At 44.6% G+C, this 21,564-nt stretch overlaps 1 protein-coding gene across 17 annotated transcripts in view; it reads left to right on the top strand.

Moving 5' to 3' along the window:
• The window catches only part of LOC139381823 (mitogen-activated protein kinase kinase kinase kinase 3-like), a 69,461-nt gene that overhangs the window by 44,866 nt on the left and 3,031 nt on the right, over positions 1 to 21,564 (top strand). For 3 of the 17 annotated variants that reach the window (XM_071125619.1, XM_071125617.1, XM_071125612.1), the window contains exons 3-32: positions 3,029 to 3,119; positions 3,516 to 3,580; positions 3,891 to 3,946; positions 4,036 to 4,083; positions 4,222 to 4,264; positions 4,402 to 4,474; positions 4,696 to 4,827; positions 5,185 to 5,247; positions 5,373 to 5,454; positions 5,551 to 5,667; positions 9,330 to 9,408; positions 10,894 to 10,952; positions 13,219 to 13,271; positions 14,201 to 14,239; positions 14,845 to 14,907; positions 15,906 to 15,957; positions 17,381 to 17,549; positions 18,154 to 18,260; positions 18,438 to 18,479; positions 18,645 to 18,729; positions 18,859 to 18,938; positions 19,040 to 19,100; positions 19,409 to 19,526; positions 19,626 to 19,684; positions 19,918 to 20,021; positions 20,269 to 20,440; positions 20,529 to 20,597; positions 20,727 to 20,819; positions 21,088 to 21,158; positions 21,301 to 21,356. In XM_071125619.1, coding sequence (XP_070981720.1) covers positions 3,029 to 3,119; positions 3,516 to 3,580; positions 3,891 to 3,946; positions 4,036 to 4,083; positions 4,222 to 4,264; positions 4,402 to 4,474; positions 4,696 to 4,827; positions 5,185 to 5,247; positions 5,373 to 5,454; positions 5,551 to 5,667; positions 9,330 to 9,408; positions 10,894 to 10,952; positions 13,219 to 13,271; positions 14,201 to 14,239; positions 14,845 to 14,907; positions 15,906 to 15,957; positions 17,381 to 17,549; positions 18,154 to 18,260; positions 18,438 to 18,479; positions 18,645 to 18,729; positions 18,859 to 18,938; positions 19,040 to 19,100; positions 19,409 to 19,526; positions 19,626 to 19,684; positions 19,918 to 20,021; positions 20,269 to 20,440; positions 20,529 to 20,597; positions 20,727 to 20,819; positions 21,088 to 21,158; positions 21,301 to 21,356 — 2,401 coding nt within the window. Of the gene's footprint in view, positions 1 to 3,028; positions 3,120 to 3,515; positions 3,581 to 3,890; positions 3,947 to 4,035; positions 4,084 to 4,221; positions 4,265 to 4,401; positions 4,475 to 4,695; positions 4,828 to 5,184; positions 5,248 to 5,372; positions 5,455 to 5,550; positions 5,668 to 5,883; positions 5,959 to 9,329; positions 9,409 to 10,893; positions 10,953 to 11,383; positions 11,447 to 13,218; positions 13,272 to 14,200; positions 14,240 to 14,844; positions 14,908 to 15,905; positions 15,958 to 17,380; positions 17,688 to 18,153; positions 18,261 to 18,437; positions 18,480 to 18,644; positions 18,730 to 18,858; positions 18,939 to 19,039; positions 19,101 to 19,408; positions 19,527 to 19,625; positions 19,685 to 19,917; positions 20,022 to 20,268; positions 20,441 to 20,528; positions 20,598 to 20,726; positions 20,820 to 21,087; positions 21,159 to 21,300; positions 21,357 to 21,564 lie in introns of all 17 variants that reach the window. The other 14 variants (XM_071125623.1, XM_071125621.1, XM_071125615.1 and 11 more) reach the window with 10 other exon arrangements.

The following is a 21,564-nucleotide window of genomic DNA, read 5'->3' as shown; positions in this document are numbered from 1 at the left end:
CTCCGTGTTTTTTTGGGGGGGGGGGGGGGTTTACAATTTCTTTGTATTTGTAATGTCTAATAATTGTTAGAAGAATGTTTGGTCCAATTTGAATCTTAGGTACTACATTTATTGAATATTATATGAACCCTGTAATTTAAAATGGCCAATTTGGGTGCAATACATTTGCTTAACTTCTCAGATCAAATTATACAGTATTTCAAGGAGTGTTTGCATGCCAGAACAGTGTTTAGTACTGTTTTTGCTCAGTTTTAAGTGATTGATTGTCTGGAATGTTAGTTATGCAGGACGGAGCATCTGATGGGCTGGGTATGGATTTCAAAGGCAGGAACAGAATGACTGAACCCTGCAGTGAGGATTATCAATTCTCCTGAAATGTTTCATGTGAAATACTTCCTATCCAATTGAAATCTCTCTTTCTCTGCTCCTCTCAGTGATTATGAACTCTCCCACTGGTAAGCTATGTATCATTACCTTGACACAGGTTTTAAAAATCTTGAGCTTCATTTGATAAGCCTTTGCAGCGGTGCACCTGTCATTTTCCGCGGGCATTAAAAGACAAACATGGAAGCCTAATAACACGGCCCTGTGTTTGCACTTCATCTTCAGATTTATTTGACTTCTCCTAGGGTTGAGTCCTCGGAGATCCGCGTGCACAACTCCAAATGTTCATGTCAAGATCTTATTGACGTCAATGCATGATTTAGGCAAAAGCCTGTAAACGGCAATTGGATCTCATTCAGGATTTGCCCAACAATCCTCCTTTTACCTCTGTGCTGTAACCTATGAATTTTATTTCTTTATTTTTTTTCCTTTTTTGTTGCCCTTTTGTATTGCTTGAGCGGTGACCCATCACAGCCATCTCTGACACAGAGCCAAGTTGTCATGCTGCCGCATCGGGGTGTAAACACTGTGGTATAGCTGGAGGACATACAGTGCCTTCAGAAATTATTCACCCACCTTGACTTTTTCTACCTTTTGTGTTATAGCTTAAATTAAAAATGGATTAATTTGAGATTTTGTGTCACTGGCCTGCACGCAATACCCCATTTTAAACTGAAATGTCTTCAGTCAATAAGTATTCAAACTCTTTGTTATACCTAAATAAGTTCAGGAGTAAATATTTGCGTAACAAGTTCCATGGACTCACTCTGGGTGCAATAATAGTGTTTAACATTATTTTTAATGACTACCTCATCTCTGTCCCCTATACATTCAATTATCTTTATCTCAGTCGAGCAGTGAATTTCGAACACCGATTCAACCACAAAGACCAGGGAGGTTTTGCAATGCCTCGCAACGAAGGGCCCCTATTGGTAGATGGGTAAAAATGAATGACACAGACATTGAATATCACTTTGAGCATGGTGAAGTTATTAAGTACACTTCTGGATGGTGTATCAATACACACAGTCACTACAAAGATGCGGGCGTCCTTCCTAACTCAGTTGCCGGAGAGGAAGGAAACCACTCATTGATTTTTACCATGAGGCCAATAGTGACCTTAAAACAGTTTGTTTCGTGGCTGTGATAGAACTGAGGATGGAGCTTGAAGAATAAAAAAATAAATAATGTGCAAATACTGTATAATCCAGGTGTTGCAGAGCTTAAACTTTACATAGAAAGACTCACAGCTGTAATCACTGCCGAAGGTGATGTATTGACTCAGGCGTATCAATATTTATGTAAATGACAGTTCTGTTTTTCATTTTCAATACATTTGCGCAAAAAAAACATGTTTTGACTTTCATTATGGGGTATTGTGTGTAGTTGGGTGATGAAAAAAATGTAATCCATTTTAAATTCAGGCTAACAAAGCTAAATGGGGAATAAGTCGAGGGATATGAACACTTTCTGAAGGTACTGTAGCCCCACCTATCATGTGACAGTGTTAGCACTTAGAAAGCTGTGTGGCTGCTTGACAGCTCAGGGCGCTAGAAGGATATATATAGGTGGTTATTCAGGGTTTGGCATGATTTAATAATTTGTCAACTGTCCCACATGAATTTATAGCAGGTTTTAATGACTGGAAAGGGTTAAACCTCTCCATACATAACTAGTTTATAAGGCTTATGTGAATGATTGTAGATGTGTCCTAGCATGTATGCCTTTTTGTCCACTATGTGCTTCAACAATTCCTGTCAGTATAGCTGCTGGGGCCCTGGGGTCAGACTCGTTACCATAGTAACAGAGCTTTGCCTTGGAGATATGGGTCAGGAAGGGCACTAATTCGCTTAGACATTCACAGATCTGAAGGGCTTGACATGTGACACACAGAGCCAGGGTATCCATCAGACGGTAGCGCTTCACCTCGGGGTCAAAGGATGTGATGACGTTAAGGGGGCTATGTAGGCCCATGTGTGGAGATGCCAACTCAACAATATTCACCCATATCCATTCTGACTGTTGTCAAATATGGTTCTGAGTGTGGATGGATGTGTGTGTCTCACTTTAAAAGTGTATACAGCATATAGATGGTCCTGTGTGGGTAATAGTGTCTGCTAAATTACTCAAATGTATATGGAGAAATAGACGTTTTGACATTTAAATAAGATTACTTCTAAGCAGGTACCCCGCTGAAATGGTATTTTAGCTATTTTATCCATGCTGAGATGTGCTGTCATTTTGTATAAGTCCGGGCTCTTAGTCATGTCCCAGCGTTTTGAAGGCGTCCTAAAATAGCTGGATCTGATGCAGTTAGTGCTGCAGTGCCTTCACTTCCTGCATCAATATATTTACTGTAGACACTACAGCCTCAAAACAAGTTCTATCATGTTTACCATCTGCATGAATTTGAAATGATGTAACGTGTTGGTGTTTGTATCCTGAGACGAAAATCGGCTGTATTGGCCTGGTAGCCATGTCTGTTTCTGCTTAAACTACCATCTCTGTTGTACGGCATGACGACAACATGTCAGAGGAGTTGGCTAAAGCACAAACGGATCTAGCCACCAGGCTAACGCTTTATGGCTTGATCATGTAATAATGAACATGTAACTGATCGGCTGACTGACTATTTGATTGACAGGTGAGGACTTTGAGGTGGTGCAGCAGGAGATCATCATGATGAAGGACTGCAAACACTCCAACATCGTGGCCTACTTCGGTAGCTATCTCCGGTAAGACTGGCATACTGATAGATCAGGTATGGATAGACAGTACATCTCTCTCTGAAGTTGGACTCAAATAAAACAGCTATTTCATGCGCTTATTTTGAATCTAAGCTTGTTGCCTGCCTTCTCGCCTTTTGGACGACCATTCCCGTTGTTAGGGCGGAGACGTGAGCATCTCGTCATTATATACAGGTCTCTGGTGCAAATGGATAGGTGTACAAAAGGAGCGAATGAGAAGAGACCAAAAAGACAACATGAGAACAAGCGGGAATACATACAAAAAATTCAAATTAATTAGATGTATTGCCCAGCTCTAGCTTTGAGTCTTGCGTTCCCAGTCTTGCTGACTTGTGGTCTGTTGAGAGGGATTTTGACAGGGAGTGTATCACTTCCCTTCTCCAGGAGGGATAAATTATGGATCAGCATGGAGTACTGCGGAGGAGGATCTCTGCAGGATATTTATCATGGTAGGACACACACATTCTCTCACTCACAAACTCACTCACACTGTGGCAACCTATGCATTCACCCATGCTCACAGTCACCCTAACATAATAGCTGTGTTTTCATCTAAAAACAGACCATGAAGCACAATAAATGAAAGCTTGTTGCAATCAATATCCACATTTTTCACTCACACACTTAAGCCAGCCAGCCAGCACAGTAAATGGCACTCTAAGTGAATCAACTGGTGTTGAACTCTAAATTGTGTATGAATTGCTTGATACACATTGGATAGCTCTTCTAAACTCTCATATCTTCCTCCCTCCTGTCCAGTGACTGGGCCTCTGTCTGAGTCTCAGATTGCGTATATGTCACGGGAAACCCTCCAGGTATGTTTTTACCCCTGCTGCCAGTGCCATGGGCATCTATGGGTCAGATTGAATGAAAACGTGTTTTGCTGTTTGTTTTTTACTTACAGGGTTTGTACTATCTCCACAACAAAGGCAAAATGCACAGAGACATTAAGGTAAAGCCATGTCAGTGATAGTAATAAGCATGCTTTTGAGTAGAGACGTTTGCCTTTCACTCCTTACTCATCTTTGCAAAAGATATCTCTGAAATGTTGATGGTATTTTTTGCCTGGCCCTATTACTTTTCCTCATAGGGAGCAAATATTCTATTGACAGACAACGGCTATGTGAAACTAGGTAAGGCCACGGACAACCACTACTTTCCCCTCAATCAGACATGTCAGTTCCCAAAGCCTCACCTTGAGTACCTATTAGAATGAGATCTCACAATACATCTGATCTTTTTGCTCATTTTCCTCCCTCTCCCTCCTTAGCTGACTTTGGTGTATCAGCACAGATCACTGCCACGCTGGCTAAGAGGAAGTCCTTCATTGGAACACCATACTGGTGAGCGTCTCCCCTGGCCCCTCCCCTCGGTGTCATACTCTGGATAGACTCTGACATGATGTTATGGTTCATTGACTTATTGTGACAGACCATTCATATTGCTCTGGACAGTGTTATGATTGTATTTGATTGACTTGAGTGATTGTTGGTCTATGCCTGATAAGTACTGTTTTTTTCTCTCTTTTTCTCTTTCGCCTCCCTCCATCCTCTCATCCTATCAGGATGGCTCCAGAGGTGGCAGCCGTGGAGAGGAAGGGGGGCTACAACCAGCTGTGTGATATCTGGGCCGTGGGCATCACAGCTATCGAGCTTGCCGAGCTGCAGCCTCCCATGTTCGACCTGCACCCTATGAGGTGAGTCTGTGTGTAGGGGGATGTGCGAATTAAGCCTTATGACTGTGATGCTGGATATTTATTTAGGCAATAACGCATGAGGGGGTGAGGTATATGGCCAATATACCACGGCTAAGTGCTGTTCTAAGGGCTGGATACAGCCTTTACCTGTGGTATATTGGCCATATACCACAAACCCCAGAGGTGCTTTATTGCTATTATAAACTGTTTACCAATGTACTTAAAAATTAAGATAATGTTTTGTTATACCCAGGGCTCAAACCACCCAGTGGTAGATTTCTCCATTTACTTAGAAATCACATTGTTGCGACTAATGTACTTTGTTCTAGAAACCAAGTCTGTTTCCTTTCTTCCTAGGGCCCTTTTCTTGATGACAAAGAGTAATTTCCAGCCACCCAAATTGAAAGACAAAGTGAAATGGTAAGTGTTCACCTCTCCTCTGTGAATAGTGAGGAACAGGTTTAATTCTCAGTTTAACAATTTTCTCTTCATATTATAAACTTAAATGCTCTGACATGTATATTTTCTATCTCCTCCTATGAAAGGGGAAATAATTTCCATCATTTTGTCAAATTGTCCCTGACGAAAAATCCCAAGAAGAGGCCAACAGCAGAGAAACTATTACAGGTACTCCCAGTCTAGAGGGAAACACTAGATATGAGTGTCTGTCAGGATATGAGTGTCTGTAGGCTGTGACCTCGCGCTCCCTTCCTGTGTCCACAGCACCCGTTTGTGTCACAGCCTCTCAGTCGAACCCTGGCCATAGAACTGCTGGACAAATCCAACAACCCAGACCACACCACATACAACGACTTTGACGATGACGACCCAGAACCAGAGGTAGAGTCACCCCCCACCACCCTAACCCACATCTCCAACCTCTCCATCTCTTCAGGTTTCTCAAATCTAATAGCAGGATAAGACTGACACCTGTCCTCATTGGTCTCTACGCATTTAGTTCGTCCAATCATGCTGATCTCTTAACTGTCAGAGTTCTACATCTTTCCTCCCTTTTCCATTACCCTTCTCTCTGCTCTTCTTCATCCTCTTCCTCAGTTTAAATATATGGGCCACTTCCTTCCCATCACCCCAGGTGCTCGGCGAGCACCTCGCTTTGCCATGCGCAAGAAGGTACCAATGTGGCCAGCATTACAACTGCACCAGTACCACTGTGATCAGTACCTGTAGAAACAGAGAACTAACTAACACCGCTCTGTGTGTGCTCAGGTAGACTGGACTGGGTCTCGTCATTGAACCTTGCTTATGGAGTTGCTGTTACTTCATTTGTTAAATGTATCTGCATGTGGGATTTTGAAGAGTGTTTTGGGTGTGTTTTAGGCATGAATAGGGGCACAGTTAAACTGTGAGAATAAATTCAGATGGCATACTATATGTAACACTTTAATGTCTCGCTCTCACACACCTTCTTGTGTATATACATGTTTGTTACATATTGTACATGCCTTCTATTTTGTATGTGCGTTCGTTTGTTAAAGCTAATGTTAACAAGCTTGTGATTTGTCTAGCTAGGCCAAGGGTGTGTTTGGTGCATAAACATATAGAAACTAGAACTTGATTGATATGCTGAGGTGAGGTCAAACTGAGGTGCTGTTTCCCACCTGGACAAGAGGAACACCAATGTGAGAATGCTGTTCATTGACTACAGCTCAGCGATCAACAGCATAGTGCTCACAAACCTCATCACTAAGTTAAGGACCCTGGGACTAAACACTTCCCTCTGCAACTGGATCCTGGACTTCCTGACGGGCCGCCCCCAGGTGGTAAGGGTAGACAACAACACATCTGCCACGCTGATCCTCAACACGGGGGCCTCTCAGGGGTGCGTGCTTAGTCTCCTCCTGTGCTCCCTGTTCACCCACGACTGCGTGGCCAAGCGCGACTGCAACACAATCATTACGTTTGCTGACAAAACAACAGTGGTAGGCCTGATCACCGACAAGGATAAGACCACCTATAGGGAGGAGGTCAGTGACCTGGTGCCAGGACAACAACCTCTTCCTCAACGTGAGCAAGACAAAGGAGCTGATCGTGGACTACAGGAAAAGGAGGGCCGAACACGCCCCCATTCACATTAACGGGGCTGAAGTGGAGCGGGTCGAGAGCTTCAAGTTCCTTGGTGTCCACATCACCAACAAACTATCATGGTCCAAACACACCAAGACAGTCGTGAAGAGGGCACGATAACATCTTTCCACCTCAGGAGACTGAAAAGATTTGGCATGGGTCCCCAGATCCTCAAAAAGTTCTAATCGGCACCATCGAGAGCATCATGACGGGTTGCGTCACAGCCTGCTCGGCATCCGACTGTAAGGCGCTACAGAGGGTAGTGTGTATGGCCCAGTACATCACTGGGGCCAAGCTTCCTGCCATTCAGGACCTATGTAATAGGCGGTGTCAGAGGAAGGCCCTAAAAATGGTCAAATACTCCAGCCATCAAAGTCATAGACTGTTCTCCCTGCTACCGCATGGCAAGCGGTACCGGAGAGCCAAGTTTAGGTCCAAAAGGCTCCTTAATAGCTTCTACCGCTAAGCCATAAGACTCCTCCTGAACAATGAATCAAATGGCCACCCAGGCCATTTACATTGACACATCTTTTGACACGTCTTTTGTTAAGTACCTCTTTTGTTCTCTATTGCTCCTCTATTGGTCCTCAAGCAAGGGGCAGGCTGATGACATCACGACTTCCCAACAAACCATCTCCTTGAAGTTTTCAGTTTTCAAAATGTTTACTCTTCAGTGTAATTGACTGTATTTGCGCTTGGGATATCACTTTTCAACAGGAAAGTTAAAAACAAATCACCAAAGAACATATTTTAAGTATGTTATGTGTAAATTAGTATGTGTTTGGTCTCAGAAGACTGGTAAAAGGAATGTCCACTGATGTGAATTTGAGCTCTCCTTAATCTGCATGTGTTGTTGCTAAGACATCTATTGCTGCCTTGCGTTGCCATGGTTTATTTGCCTGCTTTCAGTGCGGTCTGTCTATGCTGTGTTCTGTTGCTGCCATTGAGGTTGTTGTGACTGGGTCATTGTTCTCATTGTCCCTGACTCATACACTATATATACAAAAGTATGTGGACACCCCTTCAAATTAGTGGACTCGGTTATTTCAGCCACACCTGTTGCTGACAGGTGTATAAAATTGAGTACACCAATGCAATCTCCATAGACAAACATTGACAGTAGAATGGCCTTACTGAAGAGCTCAGTGACTTTCTATGTTGCACCATCATAGGATGCCACCTTTCCAACAAGTCAGTTTGTCAAATTTCTGTCCTGCTAGAGCTGTCCCAGTCAATTGTAAGTTCTGTTGTGAAGTGGAAACCCTTAAGAGAAACAACGGCTCAGCTGCGATGCGGTAGCCAACACAAGCTCGCAGAATGGGACCGTTGAGTTCCTCGGTTGCAACACTCACTACCGCGTTCCAAACAGCCTCTAGAAGAAATATCAGCACAATAACTGTTCGTCGGGAGCATCATGAAATGGGGTTCCATGGCCGAGCAGCCGCACACAAGCATAAGATCACCATGAGCAATGCCAAGCGTCTGCTGGAGTGGTGTAAAGCTTGCCGCCATTGTACTCTGGAGCAGTGGAAATACATTCTCTGGCGTGATGAATCACGCTTCACCATCTGGCAGTCCAACGGCTGAATCTAGTTTTGGCTTATGCCAGGAGAATGTTACATACGCCAATTCATAGTGCCAACTGTAAAGTTGGGTGGAGGAGGAAAAATGGTCAGGGGCTGTTTTTCATGGTTTGGGCTAGGCCCCTTAGTTCCAGTGAAGAGAAATCTTAACGCTACAGCATACTATTAAATTTTAGACAATTCTATGCTTCCAACTTTGTAGCAATAGTTTGGGGAAGTCCCTTCCCTGTTGCAGCATGACAATGTCCCCGTGCACAAAGCGAGGTCCATACAGAAATGTCTTGTCGAGATCGGTGTGGAAGAACTTGAACACCTTTGCGATGAATTGGAACGCCGACTGCGAGCCAGGCCAAATCGCCCAACATCAGTTCCCGACCTCACTAATGCTCTTGTGGCTGAATGGAATCAAGTCCCTGCAGCAATGTTCCAACATCTCGTGGAAAGCCTTCCCAGAAAAGTTGAGGCTGTTATTGCCCATGATTTTGGATTGAGATGTTCGACGAGCAGGTTTCCACATAATTTTGGTAGTGTAGGTCAGAGGTCAGAACGGGTTCAGTCCCTTCTCACCCTAAAAAACAGACTGGGTTTGAGACACCTGTAGATTGAGAACATATGAAATATACACATCTTAGAGACAGTAAGATCTATTATGATCAGCACTCTCCTTTCCCCTCAATGAGAGTGATGTTGAACGTTTTTTTACCATGTAGCAAAGTTTGCACAGGATTTAATAAGACTACAGTTATTGGACTGAGGAATGCAGTTTTTGTTTTTTGTGCGTGATGATGATGATGATCTTGTCTGTTAAGGTCGTATGTTTTTTCTTCCGGACAGTCTCCAGTGTCTGTTCCCCATCGGATTCGCTCCACCAGCAGGAGCACCAGGGAAGGGAAGACGCTGTCTGAGATCAACTGTAAGTTATTATATGTGTGACTAAGGGCCTGTTTCCCGGACCCAGATTGAGCCTACTCCTGGACTACAAATCATGCTTAGTTTGTGAATCATCTGGATTCCATTCAGTCTGTGGCTATGGTGTATTCAGTTTTATCCCAGTCTGCTGGTTTTGCACTGTGCTTAACCTCTCTAGGGTATGTGGGACGCTAGCGTCCCACTTTGCCAACATCCAGTGAGATTGCAGAGCGCCAAATACAGAAGTACTCATTATAAAAATTCAGAAAACAAAACATATTTTACATAGGAATGGAGGGATTTAAAGATTAACTTCTTGTGAATCCAACCACGGTGTCAGATTTAAAAAATGCTTTACGGTGAAAGCATACCTTACGATTATTTGAGAACATGGCCCAGCAGACAAATTATTACAAACAGTAACCAGCCAAGTAGAAGAGTTACACAAATCAGAAATAGAGATCAAATTAATCCCTTTGATCTTCATATGGTAATCCACAGGCTCAAACGCAGACAAAAAAATCCTAATTGTATCCGTAAAGTTCATAGAAACATGTCAAACGATGTTTATATTCAATCCTCAGGTTGTTTTTAGCCTAAATAATCGATAATATTTAAACCGGACAATAACGTCGTCAATATAGAAGGTAAACAAGAAAGGCGCGCTCTCGGGATTGTGCATGAAGAAGCTCTGTGACACGGCAGGGTCCACTCATTCAGACTGGTCTTACTCCCTCATTTATCAGAATAGAAGCCTGAAACAATTTCTAAAGACTGTTGACATCTAGTGGAAGGCATAGGAACTGCAACTTGAGTCCTAAGTCAATGGATACTGTAATGGCATTGAATAGAAAAATACAAATAAAAAACTACTTCCTGAATTGATTTTTCTCAGGTTTTCGCCTGCCAAATTAGTTCTGTTATACTCACAGACACTATTTTAACAGTTTGGAAACTTTAGAGTTTTCTATCCAAATCTACCAGTTATATGCATATCATATCCTCTGGGCCCGAGTAGCAGGCAGTTTAATTTGGGCATGCTTTTCATCCAAAATTCCTACCCTAGAGAAGTTAATCTGGCACATTAAATTCTCTGCAAGTTCATGATAATCATACTTTAGTTAACCTCTGTCTGTCAGGATTAACATTGGCATGAGTATAATCTGTTTTTCAGCTTCCATAGATTAATGGCTCCTCAAACCATGCTGTGAAGGACCACAGAGAGAAACACACACACACTCTCCTGTTAAAGCACCTCAGCACTCTCACTCATCTATTTCTAACCTGCAGCTGCACAGTTAAACTTGAATTCCTACTAGAACACCAGTCAACTCCGACAGGTTTGTTTCTTTCTAGAGTACATGGCTGATGTTCCTCTCTCTTTCCCTCCCTCCCTCCCTCCCTCTTTGTCTTCTCCCCTACCTCTCTCTCTCCCTCCCCACTCTATAATTGTATCTTTCTCGATCGCTCTTTCTTCTCCCACCCCCAGTTGGCCAGGTGAAGTTTGACCCTCCGCTGAGGAAGGAGACAGAGCCCCATCATGAGCCGGTGAGTGACCTGGTCCTGCAGTGTCCCCCTGATACTACTGTGGCTAAACCCTGTGTGTAGGTGACAACCTTGTGGACAGGCCCCTTTAGTTGAGACTCTGCTACAGTTTTAAATCACGCTCACAATTACTGCATATCTCATCTCAAGTCATCCACGTGATCCATCTCCCTGTGTAGCATATTTCTTGACGTTGTCTCCTAAATTTGTCTGAATGCTACTCACACTGGTACTAACCTGCACCTCTTGCTGATGTTTCAGTGCAGGGTTAACACACGGCATGCATGGCCACCCCTATTCTCTCCCCTCCACTCTCATCCCTCACTCCCTACCTCTCTTACCCATCCTCCTCTCCTATGCTTTAATGCCTTTCTCTGATTGGATGGCATTAACTTTTGAATTAACGGGACTTTCTCATTCTGCCTGTTGAACAGCCTGACTCTGACCCGTTTTTGGACTGTGCAGAAGAGCTGTACTACACTGCGAGATCTAATCTGGTATTTTCCTCATCTCTCCATTTCTCCTTCTGGGTCGTCTCTCTGCTTCGTCTCTCTGCTTCGTAACGCTTAACCGTCCTCTTTCAGTTGGCCCTTTTCCTGTCTCGCTCGTGTTTCTTTTCAGTGTCTACGTTTATTGGATGTCAGTAACTGTTTGTTCATTTGTGTCTGTGAAGCTGTCTTCGCCTCATTGGCTGGTGTTTTTCATTGTTATTCCTGTTTTATGATGTTTTTACTGTATAGCCTTCGGCCACACAACCTGTTAGACCTCACCAGCACATCGAAGGCTCTAGGGGGGGCGGTGTGTGTGTGTGTGTGTGTGTGTGTGTGTGTGTGTGTGTGTGTGTGTGTGTGTGTGTGTGTGTGTGTGTGTGTGTGTGTGTGTGTGTGTGTGTGTGTGTGTGTGTGTGTGTGTAAGGGATTGAAGAAAACAATTTCAAGAGTGAGTGGAATGGAGGGATTAAAGGGATGTCTGGAGGGATTTAGGGAGAGTGATATCTCTGGACAGCATTTGGGTGGATGAACCACCTCCTTGGGGAAAACATGTGTGACTGACTTGGAACCCTGAGTCTGTGGCCTGTTAGAGCGGGACCAGATCAAGCCCTAAGCTGTCATCAAAAGTCTCACGCTGTCTCCTCCTGCCCAAATATTATCGCTGACTCAGACCACTGACCCCAGTCACTGTTAAACTTAGACCTCTTGTTCCTTTGTCACATATCCATACTGGGGAATTTATTGATGTGACGTGAGGCCGCAGGATATGTCAGTTTGTCAGCATAAGTAAGAATATGTTAGCCGGCTAACATAGCTCTCTCCGGCTCAATGTAGTATGGACGTGTCGTTTTGCGGTGGGGTCGGTCACTTGGTTGTGAAAGGGGAATACAGGTATCTATATCCTCGCTGGTAAATCAATATGTCCACTGAGCTGATGGACCCGCAGTGTCAGCCAATAAGTGTTCAGTAAAGTCAGCCGCATTGCTGCAGTGCGCACGCACACATACCATGAAACCCGCCCTTCGCCCATACCTTTGCAGCTAGTTGTGCTGAGATGCCTCTGTATGGCCCCGTGCACTGCTACACCTTCACATAGCGTTGATGGTTTCCATTCATGTCATTCATGTTCATCTAGTCATGGACGGCATGTGTCCTAGCGGTTGGAGCGTTGGGCCAGTAACTGGCTCCGGGGTTGCTGTTGCTAACGGCAGACCCTGGCCTCCGTTCTCCGAGGGTGTCTCGGGGGGAGTTGGGATATGCAAACAAAACATTTCCAGTTCACATATGCATACACTTGTACAATAGGAGAAATATAAGCACCCACTGAACGGTTGTTGGTCTACTTGTTGCAGATCCATAGTGCATAATGCTGTCATATCCCTTAACGTTTATCACACATGCACGTTAGAAACATCTATCGTAAATCAAAGCGGTGTTTCTCTAAGCAACAGCGGTGGTGACCTCTGACCTGTGGTGTCCTCAGCTCTCTGTGGGCGCTCTGTCTGCCCGCCCAAAGGGTGTTATTCTCATCTAGTCAAGGTCCTGTAATGTCCTGTATGACCTGCTCATGAGTGTCATCAATGTGACCTGGGAGTCACTGGGGTTCCACCAGTCTTCTCTCTCTACGTGTTTTTAGGTGTGGTGTGTATGTGTGTCTCAGCTCTAACATAGTTGATGCCGTACAGTAGGTAACCTCAGCCATGGTAACTTTCCACATTGTGTGTGTGTCATTGTGTTTTAGAAACAATCATGTCATTTTGATATGTGTATCTCTCTAGGACCTTCAACTGGAGTATGGACAGGAATCTCCAAGCCTAATGGGAGAAAACAAGTAAGTCACTCATTCTGGGTTTCCACGTCTGTTCCACCCATTCCCTATCCCCTCTCTCTTCCCCTTGCCTCTCCTCTCTCCTTCTCTCAAATCTCCTCACCTCCCCCGATCTCCCTGCCTTGGCCCCACCCCCTCCTCTTGTTTTATCTGTACAAAGGGATTAGCCCTAGCAGATGGTGGTGTGGTACTGAGAGGTGGCTTCCTGTCAAGAGAAAGGCGTCTGATCATTTATTCATGACACCTTTCCTGGAACGCAGGTCGGCTCAGAAGAAGTGCGCTGTAAGCACTGTGTGTGTGAAAGGGCAAGAGACAAGACTCGCTGCTGTTTAAACCATGTGTATTTAGAAGGATGAGCTCCATAAACCGGATGGGATGGAATGATAGATGGTGTTTTCATAAGTGTATGGAGTAAATCAGGCGAGAGGATATTGAGAAGCCACTCAACTCAATACACCGATCAGATTTGAGGCACTCTGTTATTTGATCCCTGAACAATTGATGTCCACATTCCTTTGCCCTTCTCTCACCGGACAGCCTCATAGGGTTTATATTCTCAGTTTCTCTGTCATTCACGCCCACCTGCGTACACAAACACTGTTGCCTACACACAGCTGACCTGACAGCTTCACACATCCCCGGTGAGTGTACAGCTTTGAGTAGCTAAGGTCAATGTTGGATGGGTTGTGATGTCCGCTCAGCTGTGATGAAACTCACGTACTCTCACACACGCCAACACGCTGTGGTTTCCATGTGTTTTTGCCCTGTAGCCTTAAAGAATGAATGCCATGTTAATTTAGGTCAACCCCCCCCCCCCCCCCCTCTGAGAGAGGGAGAGCCTTTACTCATGTCATGTGCAATTCTGTCACAGAGTTATTTTCTTTCTCCTCTTCTTCACTTCTCCCTTGTTCATTCCACCCGTTTTCCGACAGGAGTCTTCTCAAATCAGTGGAGGAGGAGCTTAAGCAGAGGTGAGTTAGGCCACGCCCCTCAGGGCTCCACCTCCAACTGCCCTGGTATTTGATTCACGGACATACCCTAACCACCCCCGCCCCCCCCCCCCCATCAGCCAATCAGTGTTAACGCAGGACTAATCCAGCCAATCAGTGTCACGCAAAGCTAATCTGCTCCGACTGCTGCCGTTATGGTTTGACTCTGCTTTGTTTTGTCCATTGCTGTTCAGTGCTTACAAACAGGACAGGCTGCGCTGTGTGATCACCAGACACAGCGCACTTTGACAACGCATGGCTTATATACTGACTTAATGACTTAGTCTAAGCCTTCTCCAGTTAGTGTGTAGTGAAATCACCAAGCGCTATACAGAAGATGAGTAAAATTAGCTAAATATAGCACTATTTCTGTTTGGTGCAGTTCTATAGCCATGTAGTTCTTTAAACTCTACCTTTATGTAGTTTATTTCGTTCTGCGAGTAATGTAGTGGAGTTCATTTCCGCCAGTGTCTCCTCCTCCCAGTGGGTGAAAGAGGAGAGCAGCTCTGACTTTCCCTGTTGCTGTGAGTCCCACTGAGCCGCTCTTCCCCCCCCACCCCACCCCCAATCTATCTCCGTCTCCTCAGGGGTCACATGACACATTTAGAGACCGATGATGATGGTGGTGATGATGGTGATGAAACTCAACAGTAAGTCCTTCTCGTGTTCTAGTCTAGCCGCCCTCTCTGAGGAGGGGGAAGAGGGAAGGCTACCTCTCCAGTTTCATTCACGCATCTTCATGCCGCATGCTCCACCATCACGCCCCTGCGTCTCCCTCCCTTACCAAATACCCCGTCTCCGTCTTTCTCTGCGCCTCCGGTAGCCCTGCTTCCCTGCCACAGTTCACGTTGAGCAGAACTATGGAAAGCTTCTGATGCATTTCAGGTTGCTTCCCCTAAGCAGTCAGTCTAACTGGGCTCCCATTTGCTTACATCTGTGAGACGATGAACCGTTGTCATGTTTGGGTTCAGTGCTCACCAACTGTGCGTCACCCTGCACCCTGCCATTCCTCATCTGTTTCCTGGTGTGTGTTCATCATTCTGTGCCACCTGCTTACATGCTTGCTGATCTCGGTGTGTGTGTGTGTTCTTTACTGCCTGTTTGCCATCTGCTCCCGATGTGTGGTTCTCTCTGCTTGTATCCTCACCCCTCTGTCGCCATAGATGTCTCGGGGTCCTCCCAACCCTCTTGGTTTAACCCTTCCCACCTGTTTAACCCGAGTGCCACTCTGAGGTTTGTGCTCTCTCCTGGCGACTTAAACTTGTTACGCTGTTTGATTGGTGCCATGTCTATATCCGTCATGATTGAGGGGTTGATGGTGGTTACTGATTGGATCAGACTGTACATACACATTACATTGGGCCTTTGGGATATCCTGTTCAAGGAAATGCTAACATGTGGTGTCAGTTGACTGATGGTGTCATTTGACTGGTGGTGGTTGACAGACACCTTTTTGTTGTCTTGTCCAACACTTGTCTGTTGTCTAACACTGCGCTGTGTGATATTAGACACTCCTGGGTTTATTCATCTGTCACTCTGCTATGTGACACTGTGTATACACTTTTTTTGAAAAACATGTTTTATAACTGTCTGTGTGGAACCTTGCCACTATCTAACAAACCTAACCCATCTCAATCTCTCCCTCAAGCAAACACAGTACCATCATGAGGCCCAAAGTCCCACCCCCACTGCCCCCCAAGGTAGGACCACTAGCATGTTATCATACTGCCGCGTTTTGGGTCATAATCAGAGACTTTGCGGAACGGACCCTCAAGCTAAATTCAGATTTGCAAACACCAATATTTTCTCTCAAATCTAATTGAAACTATTGATGTTGAATGTTCTATTTGTTAGATGGGAAACCGAGCTTGACAAATGAGTAATACTAGGGAAAGCATTAACTTCTTGAGAATACTTGACACGCAGACGTCCCAAGTATGCCCCTGGAAATGCAAATGCGCTACGCTAAATGCTAAATGTACTCGTTACAACTCAATCTTTGATCAAAATTCACAAGCAGGGTATTGAATTAAAGCTACACTCGTTGTGAACCTAGCCAGCAAGTCAGATTTTTAAAATGCTTTTCGGCGAAAGCATCAGAAGCTATTATCTGATAGCATGCACCCCCCAAAATGCCAGCTCGACACGTAAACAACAGATTTTGCGATAGCCGGCGCTACCCAAAACGCAGAAATAAAATATAAAACATTCATTACCTTAGACGAGCTTCTTTCTTGGCACTCCTATATGCCCCATAAACATCACTATTGGGTCTTTTTTTCGTTTAAATCGGTCCATATATACCCAAAATAGCTTTGTATGGAAGTTGTGTCATTCAGAAAAAATCATCGTTTTTAAACGCTGCGTAATTTTTTAAAATTAAAAAAGTCGACGATAAACTTTCACAAAACACTTCGAAATCCTTTTGTAATCCAACTTTAGGTATTAGTAAACGTTTATAATCTATCAAAATGATTACAGGGCGATGTCTCTTCAATAGGTCTTCACTTCAAAAACAATGCCATCTGATATCTCCCTCAACTGCATCCGGGTGAAGACTGGGAAAATGGAGGTCAGATAGATGGATTTTCCAACAATTAATTCAATTGAAAATTAGGACAATGGCGCCATCGTGCGGAATTTGTATGAATTGCAGGCAGATTCCCATTAAATTCTGTTCTCTTTTAACAACTGGTGGAAGTGACTTATGGAAATTATTTTTTGCTTTCAGAGAGCAGTTTTTCTTGCGTTTTTCAATGAAACACACGATCTGTTATAGTCACAGCCGTGATTTAACCAGTTTTATAAACTTCAGAGTGTTTTCTATCCACACATACTAATCATATGCATATACTATATTCCTGGCATGAGTAGCAGGACGCTGAAAAGTTGCGCGATTTTTAACAGAATTTTCAAAAAAGGAGGGGGTAGAAGTAAGAGGTTCAACCGCTAGAGATTGTTGTCGACCTTTGTCTCTCTGTCTCCCTCTTTCTTTCTCTCTCGCTCTTTCTCTCTCAATCTTTCTCTCTCGCTCTCTCTCTCGCTCTTTCTCTCTGTCTCGCTCTGTGTCTCTCGCGTCTCTCTATCTCTGTGTCTCTCTCTTGTCTCTTTCTCTCCCTCCAGCCCAAGTCCATCTGTCTGCCCCAGGAGAGCCCGTCCCAGGGAGATGATGATGGAGGGGGGACCATCAAGCGCTGCCCTGTACCCGAGAGCCCTGCCCGAACCTCCTCCTCAAACGTACCCCCACGCCCTCCACCCCCACGCCTGCCCCCCCACAGACGCAGTAGCCTAGGTAACGAGAGCACACAGAGCCAGGCTGGTTCAGAGCCCGAGGGGAATGATGATGGGAGCTTTAGGCATTTCTGGGAGTGGCTTCACGCCCCGCACACAGAAGAGGAGTTGGAAGAGGTGTTGGAGGAGGAGGATGAGAGTAAGGCCAGCCAATTGGTAGCCCCATAGCCTATCGCCCTTCCCTGATTGGTTGTTATTCCCATCAATCAGTGTCCATAGAGACTCGCGCCCCCATCCTTCCTTCCCTTTCTTCTGTCTGTCTGTAGATCTACATAGTGCAGTGTTGTTGCTGCAGTCATGTGACCCTGTCTGTCACCAAAATCCAGCCGCCTCCTCCCATCGTTGACATCATGTTCTCAGTGAGGCAATCAAAATGTAATCCGACCCTCTGAATGTAATCAAGCGTTGGGAATGCATTCTCCGTTCAGTGTGTTAGCACGGTCGAATCACTTAGTTTGATTACTGTTGTAATCCCATCAAAACATATTCCATTATTGATTAGCTGTGATTAGATTCCAGTATGTACTGCATGTGGAGAACTCTCTCGCAAGCACACACACACACACACACCGAGATGTGTGTAATAAACATGTTTCCCGCTGCAGGTAATGGATTGAACTCTCACCAGAATGGAGAGAAGGACAGTGCTACAGAGAGGCAGTCCACCATGCCCCCTAGTGTCCCCATACGGAAAGACAAGAAGGACATTACGGTAATGCCCCCTGATCCCACACACTCACCTTATGAACAGTGACGTTTCACACTAGGGCATCGCCACACTGATTATTGTTGTTAAAGCCGTTCATCAGCGACCACTCGTCTAAAACGAATGTGGTCCAGTGATCATCCACCTTATCTGTCTCGCCCTTTGTCTCCCGCTGTTTTTCAGAAGCCTATCAGTAATGGCCTCCCACCCACACCCAAGGTCCATGTGAGTATGATGCCTTCTCTACAGACACACCATGATCTTATGAACCAACGTCAAATAGGCGTTTTGCCCCCTCAGATAAAGCTTTCAAGACGAGAGCTTTGAAGAAAAATCTGTCATGTTTGGCTTCCCTCCAATTTTCCAACCTCCATTCTCCTTGCTGCTCAGATGGGGGCCTGTTTCTCCAAGGTGTTCAACGGCTGCCCATTGAAAATCCACTGTGCCACGTCCTGGATCAACCCAGACACCAGAGGTAGGACACTGGGGAAAAAACAACTCGTTTTTTACATCTTTATTGTCATGACTTATTACAGGAATCGTTGCCAAGACGATTATTTGGATGAACATGACTAAAAGGCTCTTTGTTTCGTCGTCGTTTCAGACCAATATTTGATATTTGGTGCCGAGGAGGGAATCTACACTTTAAACCTGAACGAACTGCACGAGACGTCCATGGAGCAGGTTTGTTCTGGTTGAAGGTTTATATATTTCTTCTTCAATGGAGGATTGTGAATGTTGTTATCAACTCTTCATTGGCTCTCTCCATCCCCGTCTGTCCCCAGCTCTTTCCCCGCCGGTGCACTTGGCTTTATGTTATGAACAACTGTCTGCTCTCTATATCTGGTAAGACTATCTTGGACCTGTGCTGTGTCTTACTTTTGTTGTTTGTTCTGTATCTAGTAATGGTTTTGCTGTAATTGACGTTCCTCTGGCAAAAAAAGATCAACATTGAAGAGAGGCACTTGCCTTTAAAACCTTGACTTTGGAAAATTTGTCCGGACTTTCTTTGTTTGAAACATGTCTGGCCCTTCTGAAGATGTAATCTGTGTGTTTTGAAGGCAGACCTTTTCTCTCTTTCTTTACTGTGTCATAAATTGCCCTTTAAAGGTTTAGAAGTCTGGCTGAAAATATGCTTTTGTTATTGCTTTCAGGAAAAGCCTCTCAGCTCTACTCTCATAACGTAGCTGGTCTGTTCGAGCATGCCCGGCAAATGCAGAAGTTACCCATGGCCATTCCCACACACAAACTCCCAGACAAGATGATTCCACGGTAGGCTATCTAAGGCCTCTTCATTAATTTGGGTTTGAACTTAGGGGTTTTTAGATGATGCATAAAAAACGGATTTCTTGTTCCTTATGGTCCTCATAGGAAATTTGCCATATCCAATAAGATTCCAGACACAAAAGGGTGCCAAAAGTGCTGTGTGGGTAAGTGCACATGTGTGGTTCACCCATATAAAAATGTATGCACACTTTGGATGATGGCGTCTGCTAAATGTATTATCAAGTGCTGCATGGCGTTGTTCTTGACTTACAGTACAACTGAATAAGAGAAGTTGAGGATACGTCTGAAATAATGCACAAGACATCATTTTGATCGAGTATAGCTCAGAGTTCAGAAAGAGATTTGTGAAAAACCTTGAATGTGTGTTTGTGTGCAGTGAGGAATCCCTACACGGGTCACAAGTACCTGTGTGGCGCGTTCCAGTCCAGTGTGGTTCTGCTGGAGTGGGTGGAGCCCATGCAGAAGTTTATGCTCATCAAGGTAAATCAGCGTTGGGTTCAGGTTATTCTGGGGCAGACTGACCATGTAAAGGGTTAGAATGGGACCTTTTATGTTTGGATAAACTTAACACAGTCCTGTTATGGAAAGCTGATTCGATTAGCTAAAATAGCATGTCAAAGTTGCTTGTCTCTCAATCTGAGTTGAAATGATTCCTGTCAGTACATGATAATGGGTGATTTCTTGTGGGACAGGATGCTTGATCTATCTCCTCTGGTCTCTCCTGTAGAACATCGACTTCCCCCTGCCCTGTCCCCTGGAGGTGTTTGAGATGCTGGTGGTGCCGGATCAGCAGTACCCGCTCATCTGTGTGGCCGTCAGCAAGGGCATCGAGCTCAGCCAAGTGGTCCGCTTCGGCACGGTCAACCCCAATTCAACCTCCTCCTGGTTCACAGAGGCCGGTCAGTGGCACGTGGTCGCAACGATGATGATTATCTTCATTAGGACATTGATTGTTCTTGATGATGAGATGTTTTTCTGTCCACTCAGATACGCCCCAGACTTGTGTTATCCACGTCACCCAGTTGGAGAGGGACACCATCTTAGTTTGTCTGGACAGTACGTTTTACCCCCCCTCCCATCCGCTGAACTAACCCAAATAATGATTTTCTTCTCACTCAAATTAGAAATTCCAACTTATGAATATGTTACTGTAACCATTATGGATGAACTCTTTTCTGTGATCAGGGTGTATAAAGATAGTGAACCTACAAGGAAAGTTGAAGTCCAGCAGGAAGTTGTCTGCTGAGCTGACGTTTAACTTCCAGATCGAGGCGATAGGTACGTTTCCATAACCATGTCATTCACACTTCTACCCAGCCCAAAGACACCAAAGATGGGGTTATTTGATTAAATCTACATTTTAAATGATTATGGATTTATTTCAAAGACGCGGTTCTGTTGTGCTAAAGTTGGATATTTCCATCTGTGTATAGAGCTCTATGCAGAAAGATAATTCAATATCCTGAGCGTTTTTCCCGTGAAGCATTTATCTCACCTCCTACTTGTGCTTTTTATGGTTCAGTGTAACACCCACATGTCTTTGCAGTGTGTCTCCAAGATAGCGTTCTGGCATTTTGGAGGCATGGCATGCAAGGGCGGAGTTTCAAAACCAATGAGGTAAGTTGAGGGCATTGTTAGTTGTCTGTTTGTGTACACGGAGGGTTTAAAAAAAACTATGTTCAATCCCGGTTCTGTTTTATAACTTGAAACCATTTAATTCTGTTGTATATGTTTTGAATATGATCTGTTTCCACCCCAGATCACCCAGGAGATCTCTGATAACACGCGGATCTTCAGCCTGCTTGGATCTGACAGGTGGGTAAGGGGGTCCATGATGCTCAAGGTCACCTTATCTGACACACCTGTCTCAAGATAGACTTACACACACTCCCACTCGTTTTTACACTGGCAATGATATTAACATGGGTGTCGTCGTGATGCCCGGTTTGTTTTCTAACGATCTACTGCAGTAGTATAGAATCCTAATTGCCTGAATTCTCTGGTGTTAGTTGTTGGTTTTATG

This window comes from Oncorhynchus clarkii, chromosome 23 (genome assembly GCF_045791955.1).
Source record: "Oncorhynchus clarkii lewisi isolate Uvic-CL-2024 chromosome 23, UVic_Ocla_1.0, whole genome shotgun sequence".
NCBI lineage: Eukaryota > Metazoa > Chordata > Actinopteri > Salmoniformes > Salmonidae > Oncorhynchus > Oncorhynchus clarkii.
The sequence above is the reverse complement of the archived record's forward strand: the minus strand, read 5'-3'. Positions and strand labels throughout refer to the sequence as shown.